The 19,522-nt window shown below is 34.2% G+C and overlaps 1 protein-coding gene across 3 annotated transcripts in view; it reads left to right on the top strand.

Moving 5' to 3' along the window:
• The window catches only part of plxna1b (plexin A1b), a 744,633-nt gene that overhangs the window by 695,616 nt on the left and 29,495 nt on the right, over window positions 1–19,522 (top strand). For all 3 annotated transcript variants that reach the window (XM_087255665.1, XM_087255664.1, NM_001110010.1), the window contains 6 exons: window positions 606–699; window positions 5,212–5,445; window positions 9,153–9,296; window positions 11,902–12,136; window positions 16,967–17,109; window positions 17,328–17,584. In XM_087255665.1, the coding sequence (XP_087111791.1) occupies window positions 606–699; window positions 5,212–5,445; window positions 9,153–9,296; window positions 11,902–12,136; window positions 16,967–17,109; window positions 17,328–17,584 (1,107 nt within the window). The remainder of the gene's footprint in view (window positions 1–605; window positions 700–5,211; window positions 5,446–9,152; window positions 9,297–11,901; window positions 12,137–16,966; window positions 17,110–17,327; window positions 17,585–19,522) is intronic.

Raw genomic sequence — 19,522 nt, 5'->3', positions numbered from 1 at the left:
TTATATCAGGGGTCACCAAACCGGCCCTTTAAATATCTTAAATATTTATCAATGTTTTTTTTTAATCTTCATTTTATTATCAACAGTAGATATGACCCATTGTCCCTTTTCCCAACAGGGAAAATGCATGCTTGTATGGGGTCATAGCTTTGCATTTAAAAATGTGATTATAATGGAAGTCAATGAGGCAAAAACAGCATCAACATAACCTGGGCTTAATTTGTGCCAAAACACTCCGCATCCGGCAGCTCTAAAAATCTGATCCGGCAGCTGATTTTACCGATCCCCCTCCTCAACCGCCCTCCTCCCCCATCTGCTGTTCACTTTCACTTTCATCCGCGACAACCCCAATCTCTTGCGGGACCTCGCAATTCACAAATTAAGCACTGAACATAACCAAAGGAGAGTCAATTTAAACCATGCACAAGGGTTAAAAAACTCTGATCGCAAACTTTGTTAAAATCACTTGCTTGAGCTTCAGCAGAGTTTAGGATTGAGCTGTAGTCTCCACAGATTAAAGTGACTTCAGAAGCTTGATATACATGCTCTTCTGTTGTTAATGCATGTTTTCTCGTGCTTTACTCTGTTGTTTTTCTCTTTGACAGTGGAGGAACTCCGTTAACAGTCACCGGCGTCAACCTGGCCACCGTCAGAGAGCCCAAGATGAGGGCCAAATACGGCACCATCAGCTCAGTCAATGTAAGATTTTACCCCTTCCGGACCTTCCAACTAGATTAACATGAGCTCTTTTCTATTTCTAAAGCTTTATTTTGCTTTGAGTCTGTCAATAAAAGTAATAATTGTCATTGAAAGGTTTAACTGCATAAGTAAAAAGAGCTAAACAGTAAATTTGGATCTTGTGTAATAAATCAATAATACATTTTTTATTCATATTCAAACTCACTAAATACCACATTTTATTAACAATGTGATGCAGCAACTGGACTAATACGATAAGTCAGCATTTCTGTTGCATTTGAGACATTTATCAGGGGTCGCCACAGTGGAATGAACCGCCAACTTATCTAGCGTAACTTATCTACACGTGCTGCTGATGATTTGACAATAAAAGTGTTTTAAGCAGCAGATGCCCTTCCAACTGCACCCCAGTACTGGGAAACACCCATTCACACTCACACACACACACACACACACACACATACACACACACACACACACATACACTACAGCCAATTTAGTTGATCAATTCCCCTATAGCGCATGTGTTTGGGCTGTGGGGGAAACCGGAGCACCCAGAGGAAACCCACGCCAACACGGGGAGAACATGCAAACTCCACACAGAAATGCCAACTGACCCAGCCAGGACTCGAACCAGCGACCTTCTTGTTGAGAGGCGATCGTGCTAACCACTGAGCCACCATGTCGCCCCACATTTGAGACATCTATCAGCTTAGCTCAAGAAAAAAACAGCACAGTGTTTGCTCGGAGCCAGTGTGTTTATGTACTGATGATGTTGCTGTCTTGTTTCTGTATTTAAAAACTAGCATCTCTCCAATGTTATTCCGAGCTCTGCTTTCCTTTCTCTCTGCGGCTCTAGATTTACACTCATGCATTTAGCATATGCTATCATCCAGAGCGACCTACAAAGGAGGAACAAAAGCAATTTGTCAAAGAGCCAAGCATATTCATAACATACAGCTCCAGATTTATTACACCAGTAGTTTAGGAAGCAAGCCAGAGAAATGCAGAGCAGAAATAGAAGATTCAGACTATAAGGAATGCTTGATTCTGATTGGCTGATGAGCCTATATTGCCTATATTGTCATACTGATATTTCTGTGCCAGTTTGACTCTAAACTGAGGACACTTTGACTTATTCAATGCGCTCTGTCACCTAAACTCACCGCGAGTGAGCTGAAGAAAATGCACAGCTCTAAGGTAAAACTAGATTCTCAAGACATAATCGAGTCCCGGCTGGGTCAGTTGGCATTTCTGTGTGGAGTTTGCATGTTCTCCCTGTGTTGGTGTGGGTTTCCTCCGGGTGCTCCGGTTTCCCCAACAGTCCAAACACATACGCTTTAGGGCAGGGGTTTTCAAAGTGTGAGGCGCGCCTCCCCTGGGGGGCGCCAGAGCATGTCAGGGGAGGCGCGGGAAGAAATATAATACTATAAAAATATAATTATTAAGTTTAATTATTATATGTATTTTTTATTATATTTAAACGTTTTAATTAAATAAAGCAAAAAAAATAATAATAATAATACGTCAAATATAAGAAAACATTTTTTACCCAGAAGGCCATAGCTGTGAATTCGCTTCTGTTTGGCAAGCCCGCCAATACAGGTATATGCCTGCTAATACAATGGGTCGGTTTCTGAGACCCCCCGATTCAAAGCTGTAATGAAGTTCACAGCCCTTTGGCCGCCGGGAAGAAGGAGGCGGAGAACCGACGCAGTTTTAAAATGATTTATTAATAACAGTGACGGCAGCTCCTCACGGAGGTTGCCGTCAAACTGAAAGCAAAAGTAAAATATGTCCGGCCCGGTCCTCTCTCTGCTTCCTCTGCCCATGTTCCTCCTTTTATGATCCAGAGCTCCTTCCGTGGGATCCAAGGCAGGTGCGCACCGCAGATCCACTTACGCGGTGGCCACACTCCGTTCCCACGGCTCTCGGCCACGCCCCCTCGCCACAAAAGCCTTCAAGTTCAGGGCTTAAACCCAAAAGACGACGATTTGATGATCAGTATTTGAGTTTAGGATTTACGTGGACTGGACCAGCTGATGAACCACGACCTTTATGTGTGGTTTGTCAAGATATTTTGGCTAATGACAGCATGAGACCCGCTAAACTTCGACTGTTTTGACTGGGATGGACAGTTCTTGGATCTGTTCTATTCATATTGAACCATCATCCTAGTTTTAAAAACGTTATATTAAAATACTTGTTATTACTCTAAATCAGTGGTTCTCAAACGTTTTTCATCAAGTACCACCTCAGAAAAAAATTGTCTCTCCAAGTACCACCAAAATGAGCAGTATTGAAATACAATAGCGTAGTAGGCCCAGTAAAGCAGCTACAACTCTGCAGTTAAAAAACATGGCAGATTACATTAGAAATATAGGCTATATGTCATATATGACATATTATATACATGATTTTTGATCAATTTTGAAATGTGTATGGCATGTACATGACATATTTCATTCCTCCGCGTACCACTAGAAGGAAGGCTGCGTACCACTAGTGGTACAGGTACCACAGTTTGAGAACCACTGCTCTAAATAATTGCACTTTCATGCAAATGTTGATAAAAGTGAGTTAACAGTCTGACATCTGTCTGTGTCTTTATATATACTGTGTATGTATATATATATATATATATATATATATATATATATATATATATATATATATATATATATATATATATATATATATATATATATGTGTGTGTGTGTGTGTGTGTGTGTGTGTGTGTGTGTGTGTGTTTGGGAGGAGGGGGGGCGCCAATGGATAAGTTGTGTCAAAAGGGAGGCCCACTGTCTTAGACTTTGAAAAACCCTGCTTTAGGGGAATTGATGAAATAAATTGGCCGTAGCATATGAGTGTGTATGGGTGTTTCCCAGTACTGGGTTGTGGCTGGAAGGGCATCCACTGTGTAAAACATATGCTTGATAAGTTGCCGGTTCTTTCCACTGTGGCGACCTAAATGGACTAAGCGGAAGCAAAAGGAATGATGACTTGAATTAAACTTGTTGAGAGAGGTTTGTGATATAGGAATTACAGTGGATCATTAAAACTGCTTATTGTCCATGAGCGATCAATATATTATTATATTATATTATATTATATTATATTATATTATATTATATTATATTATACTATTATTATATTATTCTACTATTATATTATATTATATTATATTTTGTTATATTATATTATATTATATTTTATTATATTATATTATATTATATTATATAATATTATATTATATTATATTATATTATATTATATTATATTATATTATATTGTACTATTGTTATATTATTCTACTATTATATTATATTATATTATATTATATTATATTATATTATATTATATATCCTACTTATTATATTATATTATATTCTACTATTAATATATTATTATATTATATTATATTATATTATATTATATTATATTATATTATATTATATATCCTACTTATTATATTATATTATATTATATTATATTATATTATATTATATTATATTATATATCCTACTTACTATATTATATTATATTATATTATATATCCTACTTATTATATTATATTATATTCTACTATTAATATATTATTATATTATTTTATTATATTATATTATATTATATTATATTGTATATCCTACTTATTATATTATATTATATAATATTCTACTATTATTATATTATTATTTTATTATATTTTATTATATTGTATTATATTATATTATATTATATTATATTTTATATCCTACTTATTATATTATATTATATTATATTATATTATATTATATTATATTATATTATATTATATTATATTATATTATATTATATTATATTATATATCCTACTTATTATATTATATTATATTATATTATATTATATTATATTATATTATATTATATTATATTATATTATATTATATTATATTATATTATATTATATATCCTACTTATTATATTATATTATATTATATTATATGTCCTACTTATTATATTATATTATATTCTTCTATTATTATATTATTCTAATATTATATATATATGTTTGTAGAGCAAGTAGTTTGACTGTTTTCTGCCATTTATTATTCCTAGTCATTTCTCTTATAGGTAACTGAATCCAAAATTATGAAACAATCCCTTAAACGAGTGCATTTCCACATTAAAGATTAAGGTCAATATATAAATAACATTTACTTGCATCTAATTTGAATAGTTGTAATATTTTGAATATTTCACCATTTATAATAATGAGTTGTTCTTCACAGTAAATACACAGCAGGAAGAGTTAAAGCCGTGTTCACCTGAAGCTCTGCACATGTTATGTCTGTGCGTACGTCTGACATTGAATCACCTTTTCCCAGTTTAACCTTTAAAATGTCAACATCTGACAGCATCTAGACCATAAAATGTGTCTATAAAGCCTGGCGAGCGTCCCGCGGGTGAGCGAGACCTTTCCTCCTCCTTGACCTGCAGTTTGTGTGTGATTCTGGATGTTTTTCTCTCTCAGAACTGCACGGTGCTCAATAACACAGTGATGGTGTGTGCGGTGCCGTCGGTGGCCGGCTCTGAGAGGGGTTTTTCGGAGGTGGGCAACGCACCGGATGAGATCGGCTTCATCATGGATCATGTGCAGATGCTGCTGGTGGTCAACGAGAGCTTCAGTTTCTATCCTGATCCGGTATTTGAGGCCTTCGGTCCGGCCATGCTGGAGCTCAAACCAGGATCTCCACTCATACTGAAGGTGAGCAGATCTCACCATTCATCCTGCATTTCCTTATTATTGTGGAAAATAGGAATTGCTTGTAATAAAAAGAGGTATATTTATTGATAATATTGTCAACACACATCATTAAAAGACATTTAAAAAAAATATTATTATATATTAAAACAATATTACAATAAAATAATATAATATATACTATAATATTTATCAATATATTATTAATATTATGTTTTCAAATGTGTTTGATGCTGTGAAAAAACATTTCTAAGAGCACAAAGCACATCCCACAGACATTTAAAAAATATTATAATATATTAATAAAATATTAGAATAAATATATTATTTTATAAATAATATTTTATTGATGTATTCCTAATATTATACTATTTATTAAATGTGTGTATTTTGCCCTAAAATAGCATTTCTCAGGTAACAAAACACACATCACACAAAGATATATAAACTATTGTAAAATATTAATAACAATTTTATAATATAAATAATATATTATTAATATTATACTATTTGTTTAAAATGTGTGTGTTTTATGCTCTGAGAAATGCTTTTAAGCCAAACTTTTTTTTACAATATTACCAATAAATCCATCTCTTTTTATTACAATGTTGGAATTTTTTATTGTTAATATATTATTTTAAAAAAGTACACACACAAAAACAATAAAATATGTTTAACCAATTTTTTTTTACTATTTTTTAATTATAATATTTTATTATTCATTTGTGTTTTATCATTATTATTATTATTATTGTTTTTATTATTATTATTTTAAATATTAATATTATTTATAACTTTTCTGAAAGTAAAATGAACATGTTTAATCCATTAAAAAATATGTGTTTATGCATTACTTAGATAATATCCAATTTAATAAGCAAAAGCACATGCACGCACGCACACACACACACACAAACACTAAAATATATGTTTAACTAAAACCCATAAAGTACAAATTTTTTATATTATTTTTTTTATCTTTTTTTATTTATATAATGAAATCAATATTGTTGTTGTTGTTATTATTATTATTGATTATTATTATTATTTGTTGTTATTATAATAATTATTATTAATTATAATAATAATAATAATAATTATTATTATTATTATTATTAATTATTATTAATTATTATTATTGTTTTTATTATTTATATTTAGAAAAGTAATATTAATAATAACTTTTCTGAAAGTACAATAAAAATATGTAGAATACATTTTTAAAAATATGTTTATACTAATGTTATATCCAATATAATAAAATAAAAAAAGCACACCCATAAACTCTAGAATGTGTGCTTAGATAAAACCCATGAAGTAAACTCTGGGTAAATAAACATGAACAGAAATAAATTATTAGTAACATTTCTCATTTAAATCTAATTTTTTATTTGATTTGTACTAAAATAACCAGTTGAATCTGAAAAATAACCAGAACACAACAAAATAAAGTAAAAAATGATGATTAAAATATATAAAAATAATAAATATATAAGTAAATAATATATAAGTATGTAACTCCAGATCTCAGTGCAGGATGAGAGAACAGCCTGTAGTGTAGAGTGAGTGATCTGAGGCGCTCATGCTGTGGTTCACCAGTTGAACAAAAGGTGTAAATGGTGGAAATCTGGTGCGGAATTCATCTCACACTGTTTGTGCTGCAGACGTAAATGATTTCTCAAATCATCAAGTGTGATATTGCAAACTCATTTTCACATCGTGCCTGACTAAAGCAGATGTGGCGGAGGCTCCTGAGTCATTCACAGAGATCAGAAGATCAGAAATTAATGCAGAGATGAAGTCTAATCTGCCTAGCAACACTCCAGTCATCAGGATAGCTCATATTTACTGTATAAAATGTGAAAGTGTGAGCGCTGTGGTGCTGATGTCCTGCACATGCACAGCGTTAAATCATTTCAGGAAATGACATGCATGGGATTATCTGCGCAATTCAATTTCACATGCTAAGCCTTCTGGGTAAAGTGCAGTGAGAGTTGAGTCTACATGTTAAATGGAGCCCTTCAGTAACACACGCCTCTAAATCAAGCATGCAAATATTTATGCATGGCTCTGCCTGCGGGTTTTGCCTTCCCATAAACCCCCTGGGCAGAGACATAGAGAGAGAGAGTGTGTTGTAGATCAGGTTGAACAGACTCATCAGATGCTCAGACCAATGAAAAATATGTATTTAAAGTCATTTATATAGTAATTAAATGCCCATCATACATATACATTCATTTACTTATTTTGGGGTTTGTCATAAACTCATTTTCATGCTAACATTATTTTAGGATTATTTTTAATTCTTAAAATAATTTTATTTCAGTTAGTGGCTTCTCTTATTCCTAATTTTTCTTCCTTCTATTTTCATTCCTTCCTTTTTTCATCCTTTTTCCTTCTTTCTTCCTTTTTTCATCCTTTTTCCCCTTTTATTCCTTCATTTTTTCTTTCAGCCTTCTTTTTTCTTCTTTACTTCTTGACTTCCTTTCTTCCTTCATTCCATTTTCTTCCTTATTTTTCTTCCTTCCCTTTTCATTCCTTCTTTCCTTTTTTCCCTTTTTCTTCTGTCTTTTCTTTCGTCCTTCCTTTTTATTCCTCCTTTTTGTTCCTTCCTTCATTTTTTTTCTTTCAACCTTTTTTCTTCCTTCTTCCTTTTTCAATCTTCCTTCTTTCTTCCTTTTTTCTTCCTTCCCTTGTTTTTCCTTCCTTCCTTCCTTCCTCCCTTCTCTTTTCATTTCTTCCTTCCTTTTCTCTTATTCCTTATTTTTCCTCCTCTTTTCATTTCTTTCTTTCTTTTTTCTTCCTTTTTCCTTCTTTCTCCCTTCCTTTTTTCATCCCTTACCTTTTTATTCCTTCATTTTTGCTTTCAACCTTCCTTCCTTTCTTCTTTACTTCATTCCTTCCTTCCCTTTTCTCTTATTCCTTATTTTTTCTTCCTTCCCTTTTCATTCTTTAATTTTTTATCCTTTCTTCTTTTCTTCTTTTTTCCTTCCTTTTTTCTTCCTCCTTTTTGTTCCTTTGTTCCTTTTTTATCCTTTCAACCTTGTTTTCTTTCTTTCTTTCTTTCTTTCTTTCTTTCTTTCTTTCTTTCTTTCTTTCTTTCTTCCACTCTTCCTTCGTCCTTTCTTTTCATCTCATTCCTTATTTTTTCCTTCCCTTTTCATTTCTTTCTTCCTTTTTCCCCTTTTCTTCTTTCTTTCTTTCTCTTCCTTCCTTAATAGTTTTTTTTCAAACTTCTTTTTTCTTTCTTCCTTTCTTTAATTTTCCTTTTTTTAAATCTTGATATATATATATTTATATATATTTTTAATAGCTTTTTAATCAGTTTTAGTTGCCCAGAAAACATTTTCATTTTGTGAGCTTTTGTAAATACAATTATTTGTATTTAATTTCAGCATAATGAATAACAATTACCCAAAAACATTGTGCTCCTTTTTTGTAGAATCCCAGAACTATTATTTTATTTTTATTAATATTTTAATTTGTATTAAGTAATGTAATTTTGGGAGGTGAAAAGATAAAAAAAAAACAATGCACATTTTGGTGTCAGGACAACTTTGATGAAAGCTTTTGCTCCTCTTCTAATGTCGACTACTGTACAAATATTGTATAAAACCTTTTGATCATGCTCAGTGTATATGCTAATATAATAATTAAGCATTTGTGTGTGTGTGTGTGTGTGTGTGTGTGTGTGCGTGTGTGTTTTTCAGGGCAAGAATCTGATCCCGTCGGCTGCTGGGAACTACAGGCTGAACTACACCGTTCTGATCGGGGATAAACAGTGTGTGTTAACCGTCTCAGAGACTCAGCTGCTGTGTGAATCTCCAAACCTCACCGGACAACATAAAGTCACTGTAAGTGTGTGTTAACATCAGTCCTTTAAAGAACTGTTCATATGGAATTATGAACAATATCTTGTTTACAGTTTTAACATAGCTGTCATTCAGCGTGAACAGACTGCAAAGTTGCATGATAAAGATGTTGTCTCTTAGAAGCAAGAATCGAATCTGAATCACCTCAACGAATCATTCAATTTTTGAATCATTACATTTTTAAACCACATCAACAAGATCAAAGATAAAGCTGCATAATCCAGAGACTGCGTGCATTTGCGTGTGTGCGTCCGTCTGTGCGTGCATCCATGAGTTTGTGTTGTCTCTCTGTGTGTATACAGTATATGGGTGTGTGTGTGATTGTCTGTGTTTGTGTCTGTGTATATGTTGTTTTGACTGTGTCTGTTTTGACTCTGTGTGTACTTGTATGTACATATGTGTGTGTGCTTAGTTTTTGAATTACATCATTAAGATCAAAGTAACTAATTTACATAATCTCCACCCACCTATGGCGTTCGGACACTCTTGAATGGGCGTTTATTTTTTTTACATTTGGAATAGAATTGTAAAAACAGACCTGTCCAGCTGACCAATCAGAGCAGAGTTAGCTTTTGACAGGGGGGCGGGTTTACAGACCTTAAAGGGATAGTTCAACCAAAAACTTTTATTTTGGCATCATTTACTCACGTTTTATTGGTTATAGATATTTTGACAACTGTTGTAATCCTGTAACCATTGACTACCACAGAAGTTGTTTTATCCACTATGCAAGTCAGTGGTTACACGTTTTTGGCTTTGTTCAAACCATCTTCTTTAGTGTACAACAGAAGCAGGAAACTCTAAATCCGCTTGAGGGTGCATTCATTTTCAGATCTTAATTTTTGGGTGAACTATCCCTTTATGAGGTGGTACCACAGTGGCGCAGTGCTTAGCGCAGTGGCCTCACAGCAACAAGACTGCTGGTTCGAGCCCTCAGCTGGGTCAGTTGCCATTTCTGTGTGGAGTTTGCATGTTCTCTCCGTGTTGGTGTGGGTTTCCTCCGGGTGCTCTGGTTTCCTCCACAATTTAAACACATGCGCTAAAGGGGAACTGATGAACTGAAAAGGCCCTAGTATATGGGTATGTGTTTGTGTGAGAATGAGTGTGTATGGGTGTTTCCCAGTACTGGGTTGCGGCTGGAAGGGCATCCGCTGTATACAACAAATGCTGAATAAGTTGGCAGTTCATTCTGCTGTGGTGACTGAAGATGAATAAAGGGTCTAAGCTGAAGGAAAATTAATGAAAGAATCTCTTTAAGAACTGAAATGATTCAAATAAACTGAATCAGAGTCATTGCAAATTGATTCAAATGCATAAGCTGAGAAAATTCCAATGTTTTCTGATCTTTGTTTAATAGTTAGACGTGTTCATCTTCCTTCAAGCTATCTTCCTTTGTGTTCAACAGAAGAAAGAAACTCAAAAACAACTTGAGGGTGCAATAATATTCAAAAAACTCAGCTTTTGGGGGAACTATCCCTTTAAGCACTGAAATGATTCAAATGAGTCGATACAGAATCATCACAAAATGGTTCTAATATTAAAGTCCATAATCTGAGAAAATCCCAATATTATCTAATCTTCGGTTAATTGTTAGATGTTTTCATCTTTCTTCAAACTATCTTCTTTAGGGCTCAGAAATCTCAAATTTTGGGTGAACTATCTCTTTAAGCACTTAAATGATTCAAATGAGTCGAATCAGAATCGTTGTAAAATGATTCAAATATTGAAGTCCATATTCTGAGAAAATGCCAAGGTTTTCTGATCTTGGATGAACTGAAACCTGTTGTACGAGACTCAAAACAACATTAGGACTCTTATAAACCCTACATGAGCTGCTGTTGAATCCAGACTCGTCTTCTGTCTCTCCCACGACTATCACTCCATCAGCTCCTTTATTTCTCTTTCTCTCGCTCATCTCTTTCTCTCAGCGTCAGGTTACTGATGGACTTTGTCTCGTCTCTCTGGGGTTTTGTCCTGTATTTATTTACACTGAGTTTGCGGAGGATCTGAGAAGCGGATCTGTATTTACATGCATGTGTATATATATATATATATATATATACATATATATATATATATATATGTATATGTGTATATACATATATGTATGTGTGTGTATATTTTTTTTACATTTGGAATAGAATTGTAAAACATATATATATGTGTGTGTGTGTGTGTGTATATATATATATATGTGTGTGTGTGTGTATATATATATATATGTGTGTATATATTTCCTGGTGACGTAAAGTGCCACACTGGCCTGTTTGACCCCATTAGCCTCTTTAACCGGGTTAAGTGTGATCTACATTAATAAAGGCCTCTGACCTGCAGGCTTTTCCTTCCACAGATGTTGCATTATGGGCTGTAATCCAGCAGTGCTGTCGGTGTTTGGGATTGTGGGACAGATTATTAGCTATTATAGTCAATATTGGCTATTGTGTTTGGAGTGTGTGTGTGTTTGGTCTGTGGTGTCTTGAGTGTGTTTGTGTACTGTATGTCCGTTTGCGTTGTGTGAGTGTGTATGTGTGTGTGTGTGTGTGCAGTATACTGTATATAGTTTTGACTGTGTGTGTGTTTTGTGCAGGTTCTGGCTGGAGGTTTCCGCTTCTCTCCGGGAACTCTGCAGATTTACTCGGACAGTCTGCTGACGCTGCCGGCCATCATCGGCATCGGTGGAGGTGGAGGTCTTCTTCTGCTGGTCATCATCATCATCCTCATCGCTTACAAGCGCAAATCTCGAGACGCCGACCGGACGCTCAAACGCCTGCAGATGCAGATGCACAACCTGGAGTCCAGAGTGGCCCTGGAGTGCAAAGAGGGTAAAACACACTCTGCTTTTCTCTGCTGCTCTCTTTCTTTCACACGTTCACTCTCCAGAGAGCTTCCCTTCACACGCTCACACACAAACAACCTTTCCCCACATTTATTCAGGGAGAGAGCCCTGAGCTCAAAAGGTCCTTGAGCACTGGGCTCCCTCCCGTTTGCAGGGCGAAAGGGGAGCTTTGAGCTCAGGTAGATCTCGACAACTCCCCCTTTTTTGATAAGAGCTGATGACTAAATGATTGCTATGAAGAGATCTGCTGCTGGATGAGAGATTGACTGTAGTGCTTAATTCAGATTGATCAGTTCACTTGTTGTGCATGTTTTTGGAATGTGGGAGGAAACCGGAGAAGCCGGGGAAAACCCACGCGAGCACGGGAAGAACATGCAAACTACGCACAGAAACGACCAACGGCCTTTTAAAGGACTAGAACCGGTGACGTTCTTGCTGTGAGGCAACAGTGCTAACCACTTGGCCACCGTGCCGCCCTATGAAGGGAAAAGGGCAGAAGTAGGGGTGGAAGGGGGGATTCTTCAAATCGAAGATGACTGTAGTGAAAAACCCTGACTCTTTATAGTGGGTTAAGAATGGCGTGATTGGTGGATCATAAATGCTAATGCAGAACCAGCCGTGTTCAATCATAATCATGTGATCTTCTCGAAATTAGTTTATGAATAAGCTTCACTTAATACTTGCATTATATTTAACACTTTTCATGATTTATTTTCACATTTTGTGGTATTCTTTCACTTTTCCTTTGCACTTTTCTTGCTTTATGTTTGTGCTTTCAGGCTTTGTTTTAGCTTTCTAATATTTGCATTGTTCTCATGCTCTTTTTTTTTCCATGCTACTGTTTTTATTTTCATGCTTTCACTTGTTTTTTCTAAACTTTAGCACTTGTACACTTACAGTATTTGCACGCTTTTCATGCATTATTTTCATGCTTTCAGGCTTTGTTTTAGCTTTTTAACATTTGCATTTCCCCTTTTTTCTTTGCACATTCTGATGCTTTCACATTTTCTTTTTGCTTTTCACTCCTGCATTTGTTCTCATGCTAATTTTTCATTTTTTTTTCTCTGATTTATTTGATGTCACTGTATTTTCATGCATTCACCGTTCACTCTTTTTTTCATGGATTATCTTTATACTTTGTTCTTGCTATTTTCCACTTTTCCATTGCTCTTTTTCATGCTGTGTTTAAGCTTTTTACTACTTGCGTAATATTTAATACTTTTCATAATTGATTTTCACATGTTGTGCTATTTTCACCTTTCCTTTGCACTTTTTCATGCTTTCAGGTTTTCTTTAAAATTTTTTAACATTTGCATTTGTTTTCATTCAAATTTTTGCTCTTTTTTATATATTTTGTGATACTGTTTTCCCCCATGCTTTACTCTTATTTCTGCTTTCTTTTGCACTTGTACAGTATATGCACATTTTCACTCATGTACTGTTTTCAATCTTTTGTATTTACTTTCACACTTTATTTTTCTTTGTTCATGATTTTTTTTACTGTAGTTTTATAGTTATACTTTTCACCTTTTCATGCTTTGTTTTTTAATAATTAATAATAATTTTAATAATTAATTTTATATGCAATTAGTAATTTTCATCTTTTGTAATTATTTGTAATTGTACTGTATTTTTCATGCTTTCACTCTTTTCTGCTTTATTTTGCACTTTTTTCTATTGTTTTCACTCTTGTATGTCCTTTCACTCTCTCTCACATTTTTTTTCTGTTTTCATGGTTGATTTTCAAAAAATTTTTCCTTTTCTTTGTTGCTATTTTTTACTTTTCTTTTGCACTTTTTCTTGCTTTATTTTCATGCTTCTGGGCTTTCTTTTAGCTTTTTAATACTTGCATTATTTCGACCCTTTTCATGATTTATTTTCACGTTGTGTTGTTCCCTTTTCTTTGCACTTTTCATGCAATGTTTTCTTGCTTTCCAATGTTTGCTTTGCTTTTTTACACAGACTTTTGCATTAGCATTTTTGCTTTCTCTTTTCTATAATTTTTTTCACATTTCTGTATTTTTATGCTTTCACACTTACTGAATGCACTTTTCACACTTTTTTTGCACTAATTTTAGTATTTTCTTACACACAGTTACACATTGTTGTCATGTTTTATTTTGATACTTTTTCACAGTTGCATTTGCTGTTTTCAGTGTTTCCTTTGCACATTTTAATGCTTCATTTCAGATGTTTCTTTAGCTTTTTAATACTCACTTATGCATATGCTTTAATGTTTTTTATTTTTATTTTTTTTTGCTGTCTTTTGTTTACATTTTATGTTTCTATTCATGCATTCTTTTGCTTTTTCTTTCACATTTTTGCACCCTTTCATGCTTTATTTTGTTCTTACTTTCACTGTTTTTATTCTTGTGGTCTATTCCAGACATTGAAAGTGAGATTGAAAGTCTCATGTGATATCAGAGATTTTTGTTTGTCAATTTAAATTTCAGATTTCAATTATCAACAATGTCATTTTCTGTAGTGTATTTTTTATTACACATGCCTGTATTTATGCTTAGTCCATTTTTTCAGCACAATTTTATTCTCTTCACTCGTTTTACCTGTTAACTAATACTGACATGTGAGGATAATACACATTTTAAGAGCTTTGGCTTCATAATAATCCATTTTGAAGATCTTCCAGTCAATTTTTTTTAAGTGTAGAAATAAACCAGGAAAAAAAAAATGTGTGAGCGTGAAACAAAATACGAAAGATTGAAAACAGTTCAACCTTTGTGTAAAAATATCTTTCTCTAAGTTCTCTGTTCTTTTTCTCCGATGTTTCTCCATCTGTCCTCTCTTTAGTTGATGTGTTTGTCTTCTCCATCTCATCTTCAATCTTCCTCAATTGGCTTCATAGTTTAATTCCATCTTCCTCTCTCTTTCTCCTTCTCCGATTGGCTGTGTATTGTCTGGTCTCCTGTTAGCGATGACCTCATGATGCACACATCGTTTATCATACAAACGCACACACACACACACACACACACACACTGAACGTCAGTGCGGTCATGAGTCGGCCATTATCCGTCTCTGTCGGGCCGAGGTGGTGACCTTGTCTTTCCGCAGACTCGGAGAGAGGGATGAGGACAGGGAAGAGAGGATAAAAGAGATGGATGGCGGGAGGTGAGAGTGACAGGTCACGGAGGAGTGATGAGGCGTCCTCCAGAATGAATAAAATAAGAGCGTAAATAACCACAACATCCAGATTGATTAGCTGATGGCAGGATCGTGAGTTTGAGAGTGAAAGCAGATATTCCTCGTGTGTGGACGTGTGTGAGGAGCAGAGATGCCGTAAGAGTGTGAGGAATAACTGTTGATGTCCTTCAAGGAGATGATCAGTGTTAGAAGACATCTCCAGTCAGATGCATGCAGTCTGAAGTTAACTGGTGTAGTACATTTCAGAACTCCTCAAGCCAGGAGACTCATTTCCTAGACCCTCTCAATTCAATTTGATTCAGTTGAATAAGATTTGATTCAATTGCTGATTTGATTCCGATTGATTAAGCTATTGATTCGATTTGATTCCATTCCTGATTAGATTCTGATTCACAAACTGTCAATTCTATTCAATTCGAATTGATAGGATATGATTCATTTCCTGATGTGATTCTGATTCAGAAGCTTTCCTATTTGATTTTATGCCATTCTTGATTCTGATTCACAAACTCTAAATTCATTTTGATTCAGTTTGATAAGATTTGATTCAATTGCTGATTTGATTCTGATTGATTAAGCTTTTGATTCAACTTAATTTCATTCCTGATTAGATTCTGATTCACAAACTCTCAATTCAATTCAATTCGAATTGATAGGATATGATTCATTTCCTGATGTGATTCTGATTCAGAAGCTTTCCTATTTGATTTTATACCGTTCTTGTTTTTGATTCACAAACTCTCAGTTTGGTTTGTTTTGAGTTTTGATTCCATTCCTGATTAGTTTCTGATTCACAAACTCTTAATTTGATTTGGTTCAATTAGATTTGATTCAATTCTTAATTTGATTCTGATTCAGGAGCTAACGGTTTGATTTGATTTCATTCTTGATTTTGATTCAAAATTTCTCGATTTGATTTAGTCTGATGAGATTTGGTTCTGTTGCTGATTTGATTCTGATTAAGCTATTAATTTGATTCAAATCAGTTCTTGATTTGATTCTGATTCACAAGCTCTCGATTTGATTTAGTTCCATCTGTAATTTGATTCTGATTCACCAGCTATCAATTTGATTCTGTTCCACTTTTGGTTTGATTCTGATTCACTAGCTCTGGATTTGATTCTATAAAATTATTGGTTGATTCTGATTCACAAGCTTTCCATTTGATTGTTCCATCTGTAATTTGATTCTGATTCACAAGCTCTTGATTCAAATAAATTTTTATTTTGATTCAGATTCACAAACTTTCGATTCTAATAAATTCTTGATTTGATTCTGATTCACAAGCTCTTGATTTGAATCCATTCAATTTTTGATTTGGTTCTTATTCACAAGCTCTTAATTTGATTCTATTCCATCTGTAATTTGATTCTGATTCACAAGCTTTTGATTCTATTTAATTTTCTATTTGATTCTGATTCATAAGTTCTTGATTCAATTTTATTCAATTTTTTGTTTGAGTCTGAATCACAAGCTTTTGATTCAATTCAATTTTTTATTTACTTCTAATTAACAAGCTCTCAATTTGATTCTATTTCATTGTTGATTTGCTTCTGATTCACAATTTTTATTCTTATTCACAAGCTCTTGATTTGATCCTCAATTCAATGTATTGAATGTAGATTTAATACCATTTCTGTGTGTGTGTTTTCAGCATTTGCAGAGCTGCAGACTGATATCCATGAGCTGACTCAGGATCTGGATGGATCTGGCATCCCGTTCCTGGATTACCGCACTTACGCCATGAGAGTGCTTTTCCCTGGGATCGAGGACCATCCGGTGCTGAAGGAGATGGAGGTGTGACACACACACACACACAAACACACACACACACACACACAATTTAGGGTTTCCACCAGTCATGCAATTTCTGGAATTTTAATAGATCTTAATGTACAATCTTAAATAATGAATCTACAATCTTGTCATCTTGTCACGTCATGTGATATTAGGACACGGTGTGTAAGGGAAAAGTCAGAGAATTAGTTGTAAAGTGTGATCCCTGTTTATATCAGGTTCCGGCCAACGTGGAGAAGGCTTTGACTCTGTTCGGGCAGCTGCTGAATAAGAAGCATTTCTTGCTGACCTTCATCCGCACGCTGGAGGCTCAGCGCTCGTTCTCCATGCGGGACCGTGGGAACGTGGCATCCCTCATCATGAGCGGCCTGCAGGGGGAGATGGAGTACGCCACTGGGGTCCTGAAACAGCTGCTGGCAGACCTCATCGACAAGAACCTGGAGAGCAAAAACCACCCCAAACTCCTGTTGCGGAGGTACGGTAGCAAACGACTAGTTTAGAGTTAGGTGTTCATTTGCATTTCATTCTGATTCACAAGCTGTCGTTTCAGTTTGATTCCAATCTTGATTCTATTCTGATTTGCAAACTATCAATTTGATTTGGTTTGAGAAGATTTGATTCAATTCCTGATTTGATTTTGATTCATAAGCTATTGATTCTATTTGATGCCTTTCTTGATTAGAATCTGATTCACAAACTCTCAATTCAGTTCGATTCAACTTGAAAAGATTTGATTCAATTCCTGATTTGATTCTGATTCATAAGCTCTCAGTTTTATTCTATTCTTGATTAGATTCAGATTCACAAGCTATCGATTTGTTTTAGGTTGATCAGATTTGATTAAATCCCTGATTTGATTCTGATTCATAAGCTGTCAACTTGATTTGATTCCGTTCTTAATTAGAATCTGATTCACAAACTCTCAATTCAATTTGATTTGGTTTGACAAGATTTGATTCAATTCATGGTTTGATTCTGATTCCCAAACTATAAATTTGATTCCAATCTTGATTCAACTCTGATTTAGAAGCTTTTGATTTGATTCTGGATTAGATTTTGATTCACAAACTCTCAAATCAATTTGATTCGGTTTGATCAAATTGGTTCAGTTCCCAATTCGATTCTGATTAAGAAGCTGTTGATTCCATTGAATTCCATTCTTCATTCGATTCCGATTCACAAACTCGCAATTTGATTTGGTTTAAGATTTGATTCAATTTTTGATTTGATTCTGATTCAGAAGCTCTCGATTTTATTGCATTCTTGATTCAATTCTGATTCGGAAGCTCTCAATTTGATTCCATTCTTGATTCGATTCTGATTCACAAGCTCTCGATTTGATTCAGTTCTTGATTCGATTCTGATTTACAAGCTCTCAATTTGATTCAATTCTTGATTCGATTCTGATTCAGAAGCTGTCGATTTGGTTTCATTCTTGATTAGATTCGGATTCACAAACTCGCAACTCAATTCTAATCGGTTTGATAAGATTTGATTCAGTTCCTAATTCGATTCTTGTTCAGAAGCTGTTGATTCAGTTTGATTCCATTCTTGATTGTGATCTGATTTACAAACTCTCAATTCTATTTATTTTATTTTATTTATTTTATTTTTACTATTATTTTTTATTTAATTTAATATTTTTTTTATTAATTTGTTATATTTATTGAACTATTTTTGTTATTTTATTTTATTTTAGTATAGGGTATATTATTCACAGTTTCCTCCGGTATCGTTCCTCCTTAATCCATCTGATTAATTACTTGATATTAAAAATGTCTCTTGTCACCCCTGCTTGAGACGCTGTTAATGAACCTGATGGAAATGATGAGGATGAGGAGTTTGACTCTTAGGGGTCACATTTTCTGTCCCATCATTTCTCTCTCTCTGGGTTTGGCCTTTCGCTGCGGCTCCGCTTCATCGCTGTGTTTCTGTCAGATGATATTACACACCTGAACACACACACATGTTCCCTGCGGAGACGAGATGTGATGAGAGACGGACGAGATGATCGCTCCGGCCTGGAAACATACGCCTCAGATCCCCTGATTTCACTTAAATCAATATCAGTAAAGCTCTTTCTGAAATGAACAAATCTACATTTCATCTACAGTACACACATACACACACACACACACACACACACACACACTCTCTCTCACTTACAATGAAAGATCCTCAGATATGCTGAAGATGAAATTAATGCAAGCAAATAACGTCAGTAAGTCACTATATCAATAAATATTAAGCCAGTTTTATACAGATCATAGTAGATATTACTCTATGCAAAAATATACATTAAATGATATTTTCATGTATGGTTAACACTGTACTGTTGAGTATTTATTGAATTGTTATACTGTCACTATCATAATTGTCATGAAAATTGGTCAGTTTTTTTTTATTTGCCATT

The sequence above is a fragment of the Danio rerio genome, chromosome 6 (genome assembly GCF_052040795.2).
Source record: "Danio rerio strain M-AB ecotype USA chromosome 6, GRCz13ab, whole genome shotgun sequence".
Lineage (NCBI taxonomy): Eukaryota > Metazoa > Chordata > Actinopteri > Cypriniformes > Danionidae > Danio > Danio rerio.
Note: the sequence above shows the minus strand (reverse complement) of the source record. Positions and strands in the feature narration are given on the sequence as shown.